The following is a 15708-nucleotide window of genomic DNA, read 5'->3' as shown; positions in this document are numbered from 1 at the left end:
TAATAACTAACCCTGTATTAACTAACCGTGTAATAACTAACCCTGTAATAACTAACCCTGTAATAACTAACCCTGTATTAACTAACCGTGTAATAACTAACCCTGTAATAACTAACTCTAACACTAACCCTGTATTAACTAACCCTAACCCTGTAAAAACTAACCCTGTAATAACTAACCCTAACCCTGTAACAACTAACCCTAACCCTGTAATAACTAACCCTGTAATAACTAACCCTGTAATAACTAACCCTTTAACAACTAACCCTGTAATAACTAACCCTGTAATAACTAACCCTAACGTGAACAACTAACCAAAACGTGTGAGATCCTGTAAGCAGAACATTAGCTGTAACATCAGACTGCATCCGCCGACAGAAGAAAGCCTGCTTCACTCCAGCTGCGGTGAACACCTCATGCTTCCTCATGCTCACTACACTCCTGTACTGAAGCCCTTCACACCCGCCAACTGTGTTAGCGGTGCGGTGCTGTGTGACGTGCACATCCAGCACAAAAATACTCGTTGGCTCTATTTTCAACAAGCTTTTCATGTGGTTTCAAGGCCCGACACAACACAAAACACTATATTTACAGAGTCATTTACCCAGCATTCTCATAGAGTATACAATAGAGGCCAAAGAACACCTGAACAAGCAGCTACCGTGGGGCTCAAATTTAATATTCGAATTATATAATGTATTTATATTCCACTACAACGAGCTGTTTGAACAAATTTAAACAAATTAGCTGGCCAACAAGCTAGCTTGTGTTCCCATCACAAATCTGCCAAGCATAAGACATGTGACGTGTACATATCCATATAATAATACATAATAAGTAATACAGAAATATGCTGAATATGGGTATTTTTATGCCATTTCACTTTCAACTGGGTCTGTAATTCATAACCACATAACTATCAAAGGATCTCACTTAGGATAAACATTTAAAAGTTTAGATTAATTTTCTATACAAATTTAATATATATAACATTATATTATAAATTATTTCTATAAAACTTTTTTTACATTTTCCAAAATTGGGGACCAGTTAGCCCACCGGACTAAGATGCTGTCACTGTGATCAGAGGGTCGCTGGTTCGAATCCCGATCATGCCATCTACCCACCCTAGAGAGAGCAAGGCCAGTTGTGCTCTCTCGGGGCCCCGGCTGCCGACTAGCAAGTTATCAAGTTAACAGCCAACCCACATATCCGTACATATCCACTCCCCCATCACACTCAACACCCCAGACACTAGCGAGGGCGAGACCAACACACAACGATAACTCGACACTTGCGCAGCCAGCCACACCTCTTTTTCCAACTGCCGCCGATGCCACGTGACCAGGCAACCATCCAACGCGCCTGGAGGGAAGCTCCGCACTAGAGTGATGTGAGGGGAGAGCGCCATCTACCCACCCTAGAGAGAGCAAGGCCAGTTGCGCTCTCTCGGGGCCCCGGCTGCCGATAACTTGCTAGTTGCTGTTGGTCTCGCCCTCGCTAGTGTCTGGGGTGTTGAGTGTGATGGGGGAGTGGATATGTACGGATATGTGGGTTGAGTAACTGGTGATCTAAATTGATGAGACAATCAGAAAAAATTAATAAATTAATAATTATTTTACGTCGCTTTCTTATTTCATACATTTGTGGCATAGTCTTTTACGCTGTGTTCCACAGCTGAACATTATTTTTTTTAGGAATTCATCCATTTAACCTGAGCATTTCAGAGGATGTCCATTTTTGGACATGCGACAGCTTTGGCAGGACACGCAATGACCGATGGGTAAACTTTACTGTCACCTTCCAGTGAATTGACAAAGTGCTACTCACTACTCAGCTTGAAGTTCCCTTCGCACTGGACACTGCCCCCCCTCTGTGGAGTAGTACACTCCACAGGGAGCTACAGGGGTCACTGGTCTGGGAGGAACCTCCTTAGTCTGCACGGCACTGGACTGGAAACTCTTGCTTATCTGCTGATTCAGAAACTCTGCAGAAACATACCAGCAGAGGGCAGGCTAGCACTGTCCAACACTGTGCCCGAACCGTCTACTTGCTGTCAGCACATCCCGAGGCTTCAGATTCACACATATCTGACTTGCCAGCTTACAGAGTGTAAACTAACCAGAGCCAAAGCCAAAGAAATACCCCAGCAGAACCGCGTACACTCCACTGGAGAACATGCAGGAAGCTCCAGTGAACATCCTATAGTATCATAGTATCAGCTGAATCATTTGAGAGGGAAAACAGCATAACTGACACTGAACCTGAGCTTCAGGAGATCAGTCAAAACACACCTGAGCTGTTTCCTACTGATGGAATTTATAGCTAACATTTTTAATATGCTCTACATAACAGACCCAATAATGTCCCAACATCAGGGTCATATAAGAGTTTTTATTAAATACTGCTATATTATATCATTATATATACTGCTATGTTATATAATTGCATTAATATGCATTAAGAAATGCTTCAATTTCACCATTAGGCATTCAAAGGGTACCTACATAAGGGCTTCATAGGACATTCATAAACACTGAATACTGTATTTATTACTGTCTAGGGAAAATATGCATAGAAACCATCCCCTCCTCCCTTCATGGTATGGATAAGCTAAGTTATGTAATTATAAATAATATATATTTTTTTTACAAAATATTATATAAAATAATTATAAATTACATAAAATAAAAGTTTTTTGTTAATAATTATTTAGTCATTTGACACTTAAAGACTTTTTAGTCATTTGGCACAGCTACTACATACAGAATAAACAATCAATTATTCACAAGCAGTTATTAATAAAATTATTACAATAAAAAAAAAATAAATATAGTAAAATATGGCACTACATAAATGAAATAAATATAATAAATAAGATAAAAGCATAAAAGCATTTATTAATAAGACATTTAGAAATAGTAACAGTCAGGCTGTTGTTGTAACTTATTATAAAACAATTAGGTTAGAAATTTGCTTAATATCCAAAAAAATAATAAACCTTAATTAGTTTAACCTCCAGGTTTGCTTAACATCCAGATTTAAATGATGAACAGCAGATTTTTAAGGTGGTCTCAGACTTTTGGACCTCCACTGTGGGACAGGCAGTATACAGTATAACTCATCTGCAGGTCGGTCCTGATCGCTCTATTAAACTGGATGGTCTGGCCTCTCTTACAGTGAGAGCTGGTCTGACTGGGACACTCATTTACCTGCAGTTGAACTCATTTAGCCATTAGAGCCCCGTCAGAGCAAGAGCTGCTGAAGACGTCAGACCAAAGCAACACAAAGGTCGATGTGACTGAAGAGCGAACAGCAGTTGCTCTGTTCTGTTTTACACTGGAAAAGTCAGATATGTAGTTCTAAGGAAAACAAGCAGAGGTGTGAATGAGTGCAGGGAGGTGTTAACCTGCCTGAAGAGGTGAGTCTTCAAACCGCGGCGGAAGGAACTGAGAGACTGTGCTGTTTGGTGAGGCCTAGCTGTACAGGTCGGGCCAGCGTTGTGGGACTAGCACTTCTGGTTTTCTTGAGAACCTTTCAGAGCATGCTCTTATATGCAAGAACAGTTTCTACTGTCAATGAGATGTTCCAGCCTGGAGAACCAGTAAACACTGCTTCTCCATGATGGACACCTTCTACTATATGGGTCTCTTTAAAGAACCCATGCTACTGTTTATATGGGACAAAAACAATGCTTTTCCATATTAATATAATAGCATAATTTGTTAAAATTACATTTTAATTAAAGTTCAATTGGCTCGGATAACGAACCCCATCTCCAGAAGAACCTTTTCACCTCCCTGAAAATCACAGCCCCTATCATTTATAACTGATTAATAAATAATTCTAGTTATTTGAGTGTGAAAGCAGGTATGAAATAAGCCCCTCCCCCTCCCAGCACACTGCTCCGATAGGCTGCTTCCCGAGAGGCCTACCCAGTTTGCATCAGTGACGGCGGTTCTGCAAAAGAAGGGAACAAGGGGCATATCGGGTTCAATTTTCAGATCCATACTGACATCGACACACCCTCCATCTACCCCAGGACTCTCTATATCCACGCCTAGAACCTTTTAAGAACCTTTCTCTGCTGGAGAACGTAAAGACTGATATTCTTGACAGCCTTCAGAAATGTGAAAGCTTCTGTCTAAAGTTAATACTGTATGTTTTGCTTCTACCGTAAAGTTACTTGAGGTTTCGGAGATACAAAGTTTATATCGTCGCTTACAGGAGAAGGCAAACATGCTTTGAATGGAAGACATTTAGAGCATTTCTATTGGTCCATTTATCTAAAATTACCCACACAGTGAACAGAAGCTACAGGGTTCATGGAGAAAACCGAAACTGGGCAAAAATGGAGATACATGTTTTTCATTGGACAGTAGCGAAATATGATTATATACACAAATAACTGATAAATTACGGTTATACACGCACAAATTCAGTCCAAGTTAAAAGGCTATCATTTAAGCCTACCAAGGCATCATGGGTAATCATAAGGAAACCTTAAAGATTAACAAAACTAACAAGCAATGGAAGCTTTGTAGAATCACGCAAATTTTCATTATCGCATTAAAACCCACAGAATTGTGACTTTATTGGAAATAATCACTTCACTGATCGTAATCTAAATCAATAAATGCAGCAGAACTGATTCCCTTAACTGGTTCGCTTTATTAATATCGAAATACAGTAAAAATATATATATATTGCAACTAAGCAATGTCATTTTCATTTATTTATTTCATTATTTATTTTTCAGATGAATCGGCATCGAAGGAACCAGTCGCAGCACAATGTTGGGCAGGGCCTTCAGGTAGCAACTGTGAATTTCATTCTTGTATGCACAGAAACTCAGACTAGATACCTGGAATGCTGGGTAATCTAGGTATCTAGTGCGCATATAACTACTACTGTAATGAAATAAATAAATGGCATTAGTGTAAAGTGTACCTCGTAAAATACAGATAAATATGTGGAGTGTAAAATATGTATTTTGAAATATTACATATGACATATTTTACATATTTCTCTTCACATATTTATCAATATTTTATTACATACTGTACGTATATTATATATTATATTCACACCTATCCGGTGTCTTTTGTAAATAATGTAAACATTTCAGATTATATCAAACATGTACAACTGCTTTAAACCAGCGGCATATCGTACATAGAGGATTTGTATAGTGTGTATAATATGTGTATATTATATGTATAGTATTAGTCAATGTGTAAATATTATACAACAAGTATATTTTGGAAATATGAGTTTTTTTTTTTACTACAGTGAGGGGCGATGCACCTAAGTTTTTCACTCACCTTTACACGTGTGATTTGATTTGATTTATATACATATATATATATATATATATATATATATATATAACATTAGCACAAATTAGATGTATATGTATTGTTAATGTTGTCCACAAAACACATTGTATCTCTTTAAAAATAATAATAATAATAATAATCAACATTAAGAGAAAACACTAAGAGACCACCCTACATTATCAGAGTCTCTGGTTTTACTATTTCTAGGCAGTGTGTTTTAGAGAAATGAATATTTGCATTATATTTCCTAAACCATGGACAACATTTCCCTTAAATTCCAAATAAAAATATTTGCTATTTAGAGCATTTAATTATTTATTTGCAGAAATGACAACTGCGCAAAAACAACTGCTCAAATAATGCAAAGAAATGATTATAATAATTATAATAAAAGAAGTTATTATTCAAATTTAAACAACACAGGACTAATATCTGAACTCAGAGCATTCAGAAATCACTGTGGTGAAATATCCCTGACTGACCACAGCGTTCATGTCTTTGCCGGCTCTCCACTGGTATTTCACATTGCTGTTGGGACTTTATGCCATATTCATAGTCTGCAGATTCAGCTAACTCAGCTTAGTTTGATTAAATGCCTGAAATAGAATGATTGCTGTACACGTAGAAATGCAAATTTAAGGGAAAGAAATGGTCTCTTATTTTTTTCCAGAGCTGTATGCAAATTTAAGGGAAAGAAATGGTCTCTTATTTTTTTCCAGAGCTGTATGTATATATTTTATATTGTGTAAAAAAAATTATATCCTAAATGGAGGTCAATGTAAAAAGATTTTATTCTATAAGTCATTTTGGAGCATTTCTATTGATCCATTCATTATGAAATTCAGCAGTTCTCATTGTGTGTATGTAAATATATATATATATATATATATATATATATTCAAAGTTTCTAACAGATACCATATAATAAATACATTCTTATATATATATATATATATATATATATATTCAAAGTTTCTAACAGATACCATATAATAAATACATTCTTTTCTCTTCCAGCTTCAGGTTGATTTGCAAGGGGAATATTTACACAAAGCCAAGATTTCAGACGGAGGAAAAAAACTGAGGTCAGTGAATTTGACCATCTTTTGTCACTGAGGTTTGCCCCCCAGTTGGCTCTACAGTACTACTGAAGGTCAAATATGATAGGATCTCAGCTTGTTATTACAAAGACATTAAGACAGTATGTAGTACGCCTGTAGTTTCTTATTTTCTGGCAACCACTGAACAACTGCAATCTGACTGTTCCTGCAGGAAGAACTGGACACAGTCCTGGGTCGTCCTTTGCTCCAACGAGCTGCATTTTTACAAAGAGAGCAAGCAAGAGACGCTGGCCAACCTGGTAATTTGGTCCAGCTTCATATTTTAACACCCGCCTGCATCCGCATAAAACACACCTACACACACATAAGAGCACTGATCAAAAACACACTGATCGTCTTTAGGAAAATGATTAAATGGACAGACTGTACTTTTAATACACATAGCACAAATAGCACAAAAAATAAATAACTATTGCAACATTTCAGCAATATTAAATATAATATAATATAATATAAATTTGGGGTTGCAGCTAAAGTAAATGTATGAGATGATTTCAACACAATGCTCGAGCTCTATTTAACTTATTAAATAATTAATAAGAAGCCGTTAAACATTAAGAAATCTCAGACAGTTCCAGAATAATAAAAAGGAGCGGCAGATGATTGTACAGCGACTGTTATAATGACCATAATATACTTCTTTATCTTACTTAAGTAGAAATGTTGATTATCTAAACTTTACTGGAGTAATTATTATTATTATATAGTCGACTTCTTACATTTTCGCCCAATTATCTAAACTTTCTATTCCTTACATTTTAAAAACAGCCTCGTTACTCCTATTTCATTCCAGTTTTTTATCATTCCGGCTCGTCAAACCCTATCCAGATAAATCTCTCCATCCAGAAAGTGAGACACAGCAGACGTCTGTAGTCTAGTATGAAGACTGTGTCCGTGGCAGAGACTCAAGAGAGCTGCAGTGAAACGTCCCGACTGAGCCCCACATTTACATTCCAATAAAGCTTATTGATCACACGCCTCTGAAGTCTGACTTTCTGCAGCTTTACAGAACTTCTAGACAACGACTCCTCATATTTTCCTCCATGAAGCTCATGTTAATGCTCAGTAGAGCACAGAGATGCTCCTTTAATAGAGCTGATATTACTGAAATGCTTCATTTTCAATGGGCAGATCTGCAGCTGAAACAGGAGCCTAGTGCAGCCCAACATTTTTAACATCAACATTTTAATAGAACATTAGAATATCAGATATTAATATTATTATAGAACGTTCTCCTCATTATGACTTTTAGAGAAATGGGTTTTAGTAGTGCACTATAGACCCCTGTGGTTCGGCCTAAGCTTTCAGCCTTTGTTTTCCTTCCATTACTTTTACTTTTCTACTTGAAGTCGTTCTGAAACCAGTACTTTTACACTTTTACTGGAGTAAAAAGCTTCAGTTGATACTTCAGCTTCTATAGAAGTCTTTTAAACCCTCGTATCTCCACTCACTTCTATCTGAGGAATAAATGGGAATACTTTTCACACCTTTAAATAACTGTAATTATTACGGTGCAGAGCGCGACGGCGCGACCATAGTAGTAGGAATTTTAGACACTGGGGAAAAATAATGACCCTACCTGTCGCCGGTTGTATGACTTGTCACATGATTTGTAGCAATCTGACAGCGGAGGCTAATAAGATGGAAAGGTTACAGGTGGCCCCTTCATACATATTCCCTGACATGTCGGGCCTTTGATTCAGACAAACCTGTCTCGTGTTACACGGTCACAGCACAAGTGGCTCCGGTTCAGTGCCAGGAAATGCTGGAGATCCCTTTACTCCACGCAGATTCCAGTCATCTCTTTCCTCAACTTGAGATGAATTCTGCAACATAATATGACATTATGGCCTGTTTTCATGCCACATCTCCATGCACATGTTCCTCCCGTACACAGCGCCTGAGAAAACACACACACACACACACACACACACACACACACACACACAGTACTTTCCCAACTAACAGCTTATTATACTTCATATTGTTAAGTGGAAGTGTGGAGAGATGCCTGTAAACCCATACCCGCATCGGGCCGGCCCAAGCCTTTATGGGGCCCTTAGCAGATTCTTTTTTTTTAATTGGGCCCCTCATACCACCACCTCAGCACCAGATGCCTCATCATTCCATAGGCTAACACTGTGTGTGTGTAACATACCCAATATCATTAGTAATGTTTGTAATTAGCTCACATCATACCAATGTCATTCTGGCTACAGTTATGAACCTTACAGGGGTCGCAAACTCACAAATATGTTTGAATTAATTTTTACGTTATTAATTTAACTTTCTGAAAGTACCATCAGCAGAAAGACACTGCAATAAACAAGTTAGCCAGTTTCATTTCTTTCAGTGTTAAGTTTCAAACAGCTGTGCAAGTGGGAACGGGAGCTGGAGAGAGATATTGTGCAATACGCTGAAGCGCCCGGGCCCTTACTGACCACCCAAGCAGCGCATATCTGCATTTATCCAGCAGCACTTTTACAGAAATTGCTTAACCTGATATTGGTGTATGAAAATAAATTCATATAAACATCGCTTATACCTGTGTAATACCATTAAATTTTAATTTTATTTTATTATTTAAAAATATGTATTGTTTATCATGTTATCTCTGCTGCTGGGGGGCTGGTGACGTTGGGACCCTAAGCGGTGGCGTACTTCAAATAAGACTTGGGCCAAACAGTGCAAACGATGGCAGCTTAGTGGATGTGGGTATTTTCTCGTTCCGACCTCATAAGCCTTGAGGCACAACATTAGGCTTGATGAGTTTGACGTTTTTGCAAATGATATGTCAGAAGAAAACTGAAATTAGGAATAGTCAAAGATGAGCAACATCAGTTGAGGGGGGAGGGGGGCCTAGAACCTACAATGCGCTGTAGCCAACCCAACTACAACATACATACGATCTGAGGGGATGAATTTGGGGTCGTGAACAGTGAGCAGAGCAGTTTCAGGGTCATGGTCAACAAGTGCCCAACAGTGGCAGCTTAGTGGATGTGGGTATTGAACCCACAACCCTGTGAACAACAACCCAGTGCTTAATTTTTTTTTTTTTTTGAGTGCTATTAACTTGTAAATGAACAGGAGTATCTTTTCCACAGAAACCTGGAGCTAAACCAGATGGAGTGGACCTTTGTGATGCGGTCATCGAGTGGACGACAGAAAAATCAAGCCGAAAAAACGTATTCCAGGTAGGAAACCTCGCTCTTAAAAGCTTTGATGACCTTTCATGACTTTTCATGATCAGCATTAGATCTAGCTTTTATACAACTTACAACTTCAGTCAAATTTTTTCATCACACCTGAAAAATAACCATACTACTAAACATACCCACTAAGCCATTCATTTGTATGGTTTTGTCGATGCTACGGCGGCCACCCATCTCCAGAAGGTGGAGACGGACACATAGGTGGGTGTTGCCTGGATGCCACTCTTACGGTGGATTTGGCTCAGAGCCACCTATCCTTCAGGTCGCTGGACAGCTAGCTTTAACTTGCTAATATGCTAGCTAGCATCCCACCACTAACTTTGGACTAACGTTAACTCTGGTAACTGGCGCTAGTGAACTACGTTTCCCACAATGCATCGCTTCAGCATGCAGTTTATCTGGCTTATCATAGCTTATCATAGCTAAGCATACTGCTATTCCGGCTGACTCTGCTTTTTGGTAGCCTGGTTATGTTGCAGGCGTGATACCAGGTATTTTCTTAAGACCATGAAGCCTAGACCCCACTTGGGCAGTGGCGGCTCAGCGGTCAGAGCACTGGGCTTTCGATGACAGGGCTGTGGGTTCGATACTCTGGCTCGGCAAGCTGCTCGGCACCCTTTCTGCTCCCCAGCTGCCCACCACTCCATGCATGTGTGCTCACGGTCACTGTGTGTATGTGTTCACTGGTTGAGTTAAATTCCATAGGTGTCCAAGACGAATGGTAATGACCTTCTCTAAACTCCATAAAGTCCATAAGTTCTTCTAAAATGACCTGTGATGGACTCTAACCCTATACTTCTCAGACCAGGCCAATGGTGTCAGAGCCTCACGGCATTTATGCAAAATCTAAAGCGTGGCGATCTTTTGACTGGCGATTAAGGGACTGGCGTCAAGTGTTTATCAATACTCTGTTAGCCGAGCCAGAGCCCATAATGAACCCAAAGCAAGATGAAAAGCAGATACCCAATCTCATCATGCGCTTATGATGTCTTATCGCCGCCATGCGCTTTGCCACTGTCCAGCATTCCGCCCAGAAATCTTTCTCTCCGAAGGGAGATTAACAAGGCATTAAGGCGTAATCTTGAGTAATCCCAAACTTGGTATATGGGAAGAAAAAAAAGTGCTTGTAATGATGGTACCGAGCCATTTCGTGGCCTTGACAACACTGTCAATCAACTTTGGCGAGGATTAGAAATTAGCGCGGAGAATTTGTTAATTCGACTGCGGCGTAGTTAAGAGCTGCACTCCGCCGTGCTTTCAGCTCAGGACTCGCCGGCTATCTAGACGGCTTAGAGGAAAACAAAAGATTCCTGTCAGATCGAGGATGGCGTGCGGATAAGGGGGCCCTGTTTTGTCTGGGTTTTGATCACTGTTATAAGCAACGAGGCCTGACTGCTTTTATCGTTTCCGATATTCCACTTGCACGGCCTGGCAGAGATTTTTATTTCCCTGCTATTTCACGGATTAGGCTGATAGCATTTCTCGTTTCGGCCTCATAAGCCTTGAGGCGCAACATTAGGCTTGATGAGTTTAGCGTTTTTTGCAAATGATATGTCAGAAGAAAACTGAAATTAGAAATAGTCAAAGGGGAGCAACATCAGTTGAAATGGGAGGGGGGGGGGGGCCTAGAACATACAATGTGCTGTAGATCATAACCTTGTGACCTTGAACGTCAGGATTTGGCTTTGGCTTTAACGCAGACCCAGACGTTTTCCCAATCTTCAGTCAGTAAGATCCAACCCAACTACAACATACATTTGATCTGAGTGGACGAATTTGGGGTCGTGAACCAATGACCCATATTCAGGTTTTGCTTTCAAAGCCTCGTCAAAACCCAACCTGTTTTCCCGCACGCACACATATCGGTAACGCTAGAACGCCAGAGTACGACACACTCTTCCTACAGGAAGGCATCTCCTACCGCTGAAATAACACACCAGCGGGTGCTGGTGTCGACGCCCACAGTTGCGTGGATCGCTTAACTCGCCATTTTTCGAAAGAAAACGGTTTGTTTTGGACGATAAGAGCCTTGGAAGATTATTAGATGACTGTCATCCGATTAGGCCGCACAGCTGCCAGAATGAAAGGGTCTCATTTAAAAGTGAATGACTTCCAAAACATTAGGACCGATTGTGTCAGATGCACCGGCGGCAGACATAGACTGCTCGGATCATCCGAAACCCACCTTCCTTTAAAAGAAGGAAAAAAAGGTGCATCCTGGAAACAATACGCATGGGAAACCTAGAGGTTCACAAGTGGAAACACCAACTTCTGTGGCCGAAATCCGAACCTGGTGGAATCCAGGAACAGAAGATGTTGACACCACGAACGACATCATCATCATCTCCGACACAGTGCAAAATACTAACGCTCAGGTTTCACATGCAGGGTAGTGCAGATGTAACCGTAAGATGTAACAGTTTTGAGTTTGGTGAATATCTGCGATCATTTTAATTAACATTTTAGTTGAATCAACATATAACAATGGAGTTTTTTCTGTTGCCATTGGAAAAAATACTATAATACATAATACATAGTGGGTTTATGTGTGCAATACAGCTTATTTGAGTAACTCACAGACTCACAGCTTTCCCATTGGCTCCAGGCAACATCAATTTGCATACTAAAAAGAAAAGACATCCAGGAAACTTTCTTTGTTTATTTATTTCAATTTATGTAAGGCAAAAAAGTTGCCTCAAAGTTCTTAAATTAGGTGAACTTATCTGGGTTGACCTTTTGGAGATGCAAGGTTTTTGCAGCGAATTATATAAAATACATCAATCGCTTTTGTTTAAGGCTCCTTACGTCGATAGTTATTTAGTTTATATTTAATATGTATAAGTGTTCATAAATATTCAGGTATTGCTTATAAACATGTTATTCAGGGCTGATGTGAGGCTCAATACAAGGCAAATATGCTTGTTTTGTGAATGCAAATATATGCAGATATGCAATGCAATGCATTATTTTGATATGACTTTTTGTATGAATTTAAATTAATTTACTTGTAATTAATAATAATTGTGCATTATTGATACAACATGATTAATTATTAAAATGCACTGTTATAATTATATGCATTATTATTACCAAATGTAAAAAATTACTTGCATTATTTAGAAAAAGGCATTAATATATTTAACAATTATTATTATTATTATTATTATTATTATTATTGTCATCATTTGCATTCTTATTCTTTGTAATTTTTTCATTATCATTATTATGTATTATTTTTTTTTTATTTTGTTCTGTATTATTTTTTAGTTATGAACACTAAAGTAAATTAAAGTAAATTGTAGGAAAGACTATTATAATAAAATAACTGCAATTAAAACAACAGAACCTCAAAGTAAAAAAACACCCCACAACTGTTCTAATTGACAAAGTTGACGCATTTCCTGGGGGGGGGGGGTTACTTTAGGTGAAAACTGCACCACTTCACAAGTGCCTTCACACTCGAGATGGGCACTGACACTAGTGATAAAGATGAATATCAGTGATAGGAAGCATATTGCTGAGGCGGATGTGGCACCTCAGAGGTTGTCACAGTATCTGAGGATCTTCAGTGAGGCACTGTCACAACTCAACCGCCTCTCGGCCATGCGTACACACCGAGGGGCTCTTCTCAGCGTCTGGTCAGGGGTCTGGGCTTCCTTGCCTGATGGGGTCGCTAAATTGTGCAGCCCTTCATGAGGGTACTTGAGAGAATTGAGCTAATGAAATGACGAGTTGTCTTCAGTAATTATGAGATGGTTTTCAGGTTGTCATTGGTTATACCACTCGTACACAGCCTTAACAGCGACTGCCAAGTTGGTGAGATCAAAGCCGTGCTAGGAAAACACACCGAGGGCCAGATGTAGACACATAGCAACAGCATGCGCCCGTGCACTCGCAATGTGCCCGAAAGTAACGCTCACTTTATTAAGACTGTGAAGATGTCCATGCTGATAATTAAAGTTTTACCCACCAAAACATTCATATAACATTCTATAGGGGCACAATTTAGAAGGCAGTGATATATGCAGAAATAATATCCCTCTGTTTCTGATATCACTCAATTTCTTAACATTCTGACAAAGTCATTTCTCTGAATGTTGACCTAAGGTCCTGTTATAAGGCCTTACTATACTGACATATTGACTGACTGTTGCTTCAGGAAAGCCAGTAATTGTTTTGGATTACAAATCCAAGAAATTATTGAAAAATAATAGTAATTATCTGAAAAATGTGGTCAAATTTGGGGAAACTTTATAAACCTCTTGAGAACACAAATCATATTTCAACCTGCTAAGGCAAACCTTAAAGGAACTAGCTCCAAATTTAATGAATATGTATCTATTACTGTTACTATTTTAATATAGCAAGTCATTATTTCTAGATACCAAGTGACTGAAGTATTGTAAATTGAATGTAAATGTATTAGATTACAAATGAGAGACAGAATATTTCAAAATGTAAACGTTTGGGTAAAATCATAATTTTGAGATATGTCAAAAGATTTGACGAAATAAATATTTTACCACACTAGATAGAATTTGTAAGTGATGAGGACCACAATTCAAGCAAAAACAAATTTTACATACTATGCCAAAATCTAAAAAATAAACAAACATGATAAAACATTTTGTTTTTTTCCATATAATGAATTCTACATTTCAAGAAATCAAATGATATTTCAATAAAGTGAGACATTGTTTTGAGCTACTAAGTCAGAATTCTGGGGAAAAAAGTAATTATCTAAAAGAAAGAGTTCATTATTACAATTACAACTGCTTTTATAATAATTTATTATAATTACAAATTTATCTTTATAATAGTTTTGTAATAGTGTAAATATTACAATTACAACTGGTTTTATAATAGTGTAACTTACAATTGCAACTTTTTTTGTAATAGTGTAATTATTACAATTACCTTTATAGTACTGTAACTTACATTTGCAACTGCTTTTATAATACTGTAATTATTACAATTACAATTACCTTTATAGTACTGTAACTTACATTTACAACTGCTTTTATAATACTGTAACTCACAATTACAACTACCTTTATAGTGCTGTAACTTACAATTACAACTGCTTTTATAATAGTTTATTACAATTACAACTGCTTTTATAATACTGTACCTTACAATTATAACTGATTGTGTAATAGTGTAAATATTACAATTACAACTGCTTTTATAATAGTGTAATTATTACAATTACATTTGTAATAGTGTAACAGATAATTATAACTTAAACTTATAATTGCAACTGCCTTTGCCTCTCTCAGTAATGTTTTTGAGACACTATTGGTAATGTCAACCTGATTTTAAGAGCTAAAGAACATTTCAATCAAAATGGCCAAAACTTTAATAAATGATATCTTGATAATCCTGCTATTGTATTCGTTGCATAAATACATTCAGGCTCATGCACTAGTTTAATTTATTCAGGCAGCATATTTGTGCTGAAACCTGCCTAAAAAAAGGTCTTATACATCTGGGCCCAAGATGTTTGTCAACAAAATTCAATTCATCAAAGTGGTGTAATAGTGTGGACTATTTACGGCCATTTTAACAATTAAACCACAGCAACTTCACAGGCTTATAAAGCAGTTTACACAACATATGAGTAAATTAGCTGACCCGAAGCAAACCAGACAGTTCTTTACAGTTCTGGCTGCCTTGTGAAACTCCGTTCTACAGAAACGGCTTATTTCTTGTTGGCTGTGTGGCCTGGAAGGGATTTTCTTTACAGTCGTTCAGACATTTTACTGGACCTTCTGAATCAATACCATACAACCTAGCCTGGTATCTTCACCTCCTAAGACTGAACGGCAGAAAAAAAGGTATTTGTGATGGCAGATCTTGGTGGCCAAAGCTGCTTAGCTTGCAGTATTGGGTAATAACTGTAGACTTTAATGGGAAGGGAATATTTTGTACATTTGATGATGATCAGAGGATGAACAGAAGGATTTGAGACTCAAACAACAGATTACAATGGAGATTACAACTATGAAATGACAGCTGTGCATTAAAACCCACAAG

General features: G+C 38.0%; 1 protein-coding gene across 2 annotated transcripts in view; it reads left to right on the top strand.

The window, feature by feature from the left end:
* Positions 1 to 15708, top strand: part of arhgap15 (Rho GTPase activating protein 15) — a 57703-nt gene that overhangs the window by 7373 nt on the left and 34622 nt on the right. The window contains exons 1-5 of one of the 2 annotated variants that reach the window (XM_072686567.1): positions 310 to 405; positions 4760 to 4813; positions 6357 to 6424; positions 6612 to 6699; positions 9565 to 9654. In XM_072686567.1, coding sequence (XP_072542668.1) covers positions 4760 to 4813; positions 6357 to 6424; positions 6612 to 6699; positions 9565 to 9654 — 300 coding nt within the window. In that variant the 5' untranslated portion in view covers positions 310 to 405. Of the gene's footprint in view, positions 1 to 309; positions 406 to 4759; positions 4814 to 6356; positions 6425 to 6611; positions 6700 to 9564; positions 9655 to 15708 lie in introns of those variants that run through there. The other variant, XM_072686566.1, reaches the window with a different exon arrangement.

This window comes from Salminus brasiliensis, chromosome 8, assembly GCF_030463535.1.
Source record: "Salminus brasiliensis chromosome 8, fSalBra1.hap2, whole genome shotgun sequence".
In the NCBI taxonomy this organism is placed as follows: domain Eukaryota; kingdom Metazoa; phylum Chordata; class Actinopteri; order Characiformes; family Bryconidae; genus Salminus; species Salminus brasiliensis.
Note: the sequence above shows the minus strand (reverse complement) of the source record. Positions and strands in the feature narration are given on the sequence as shown.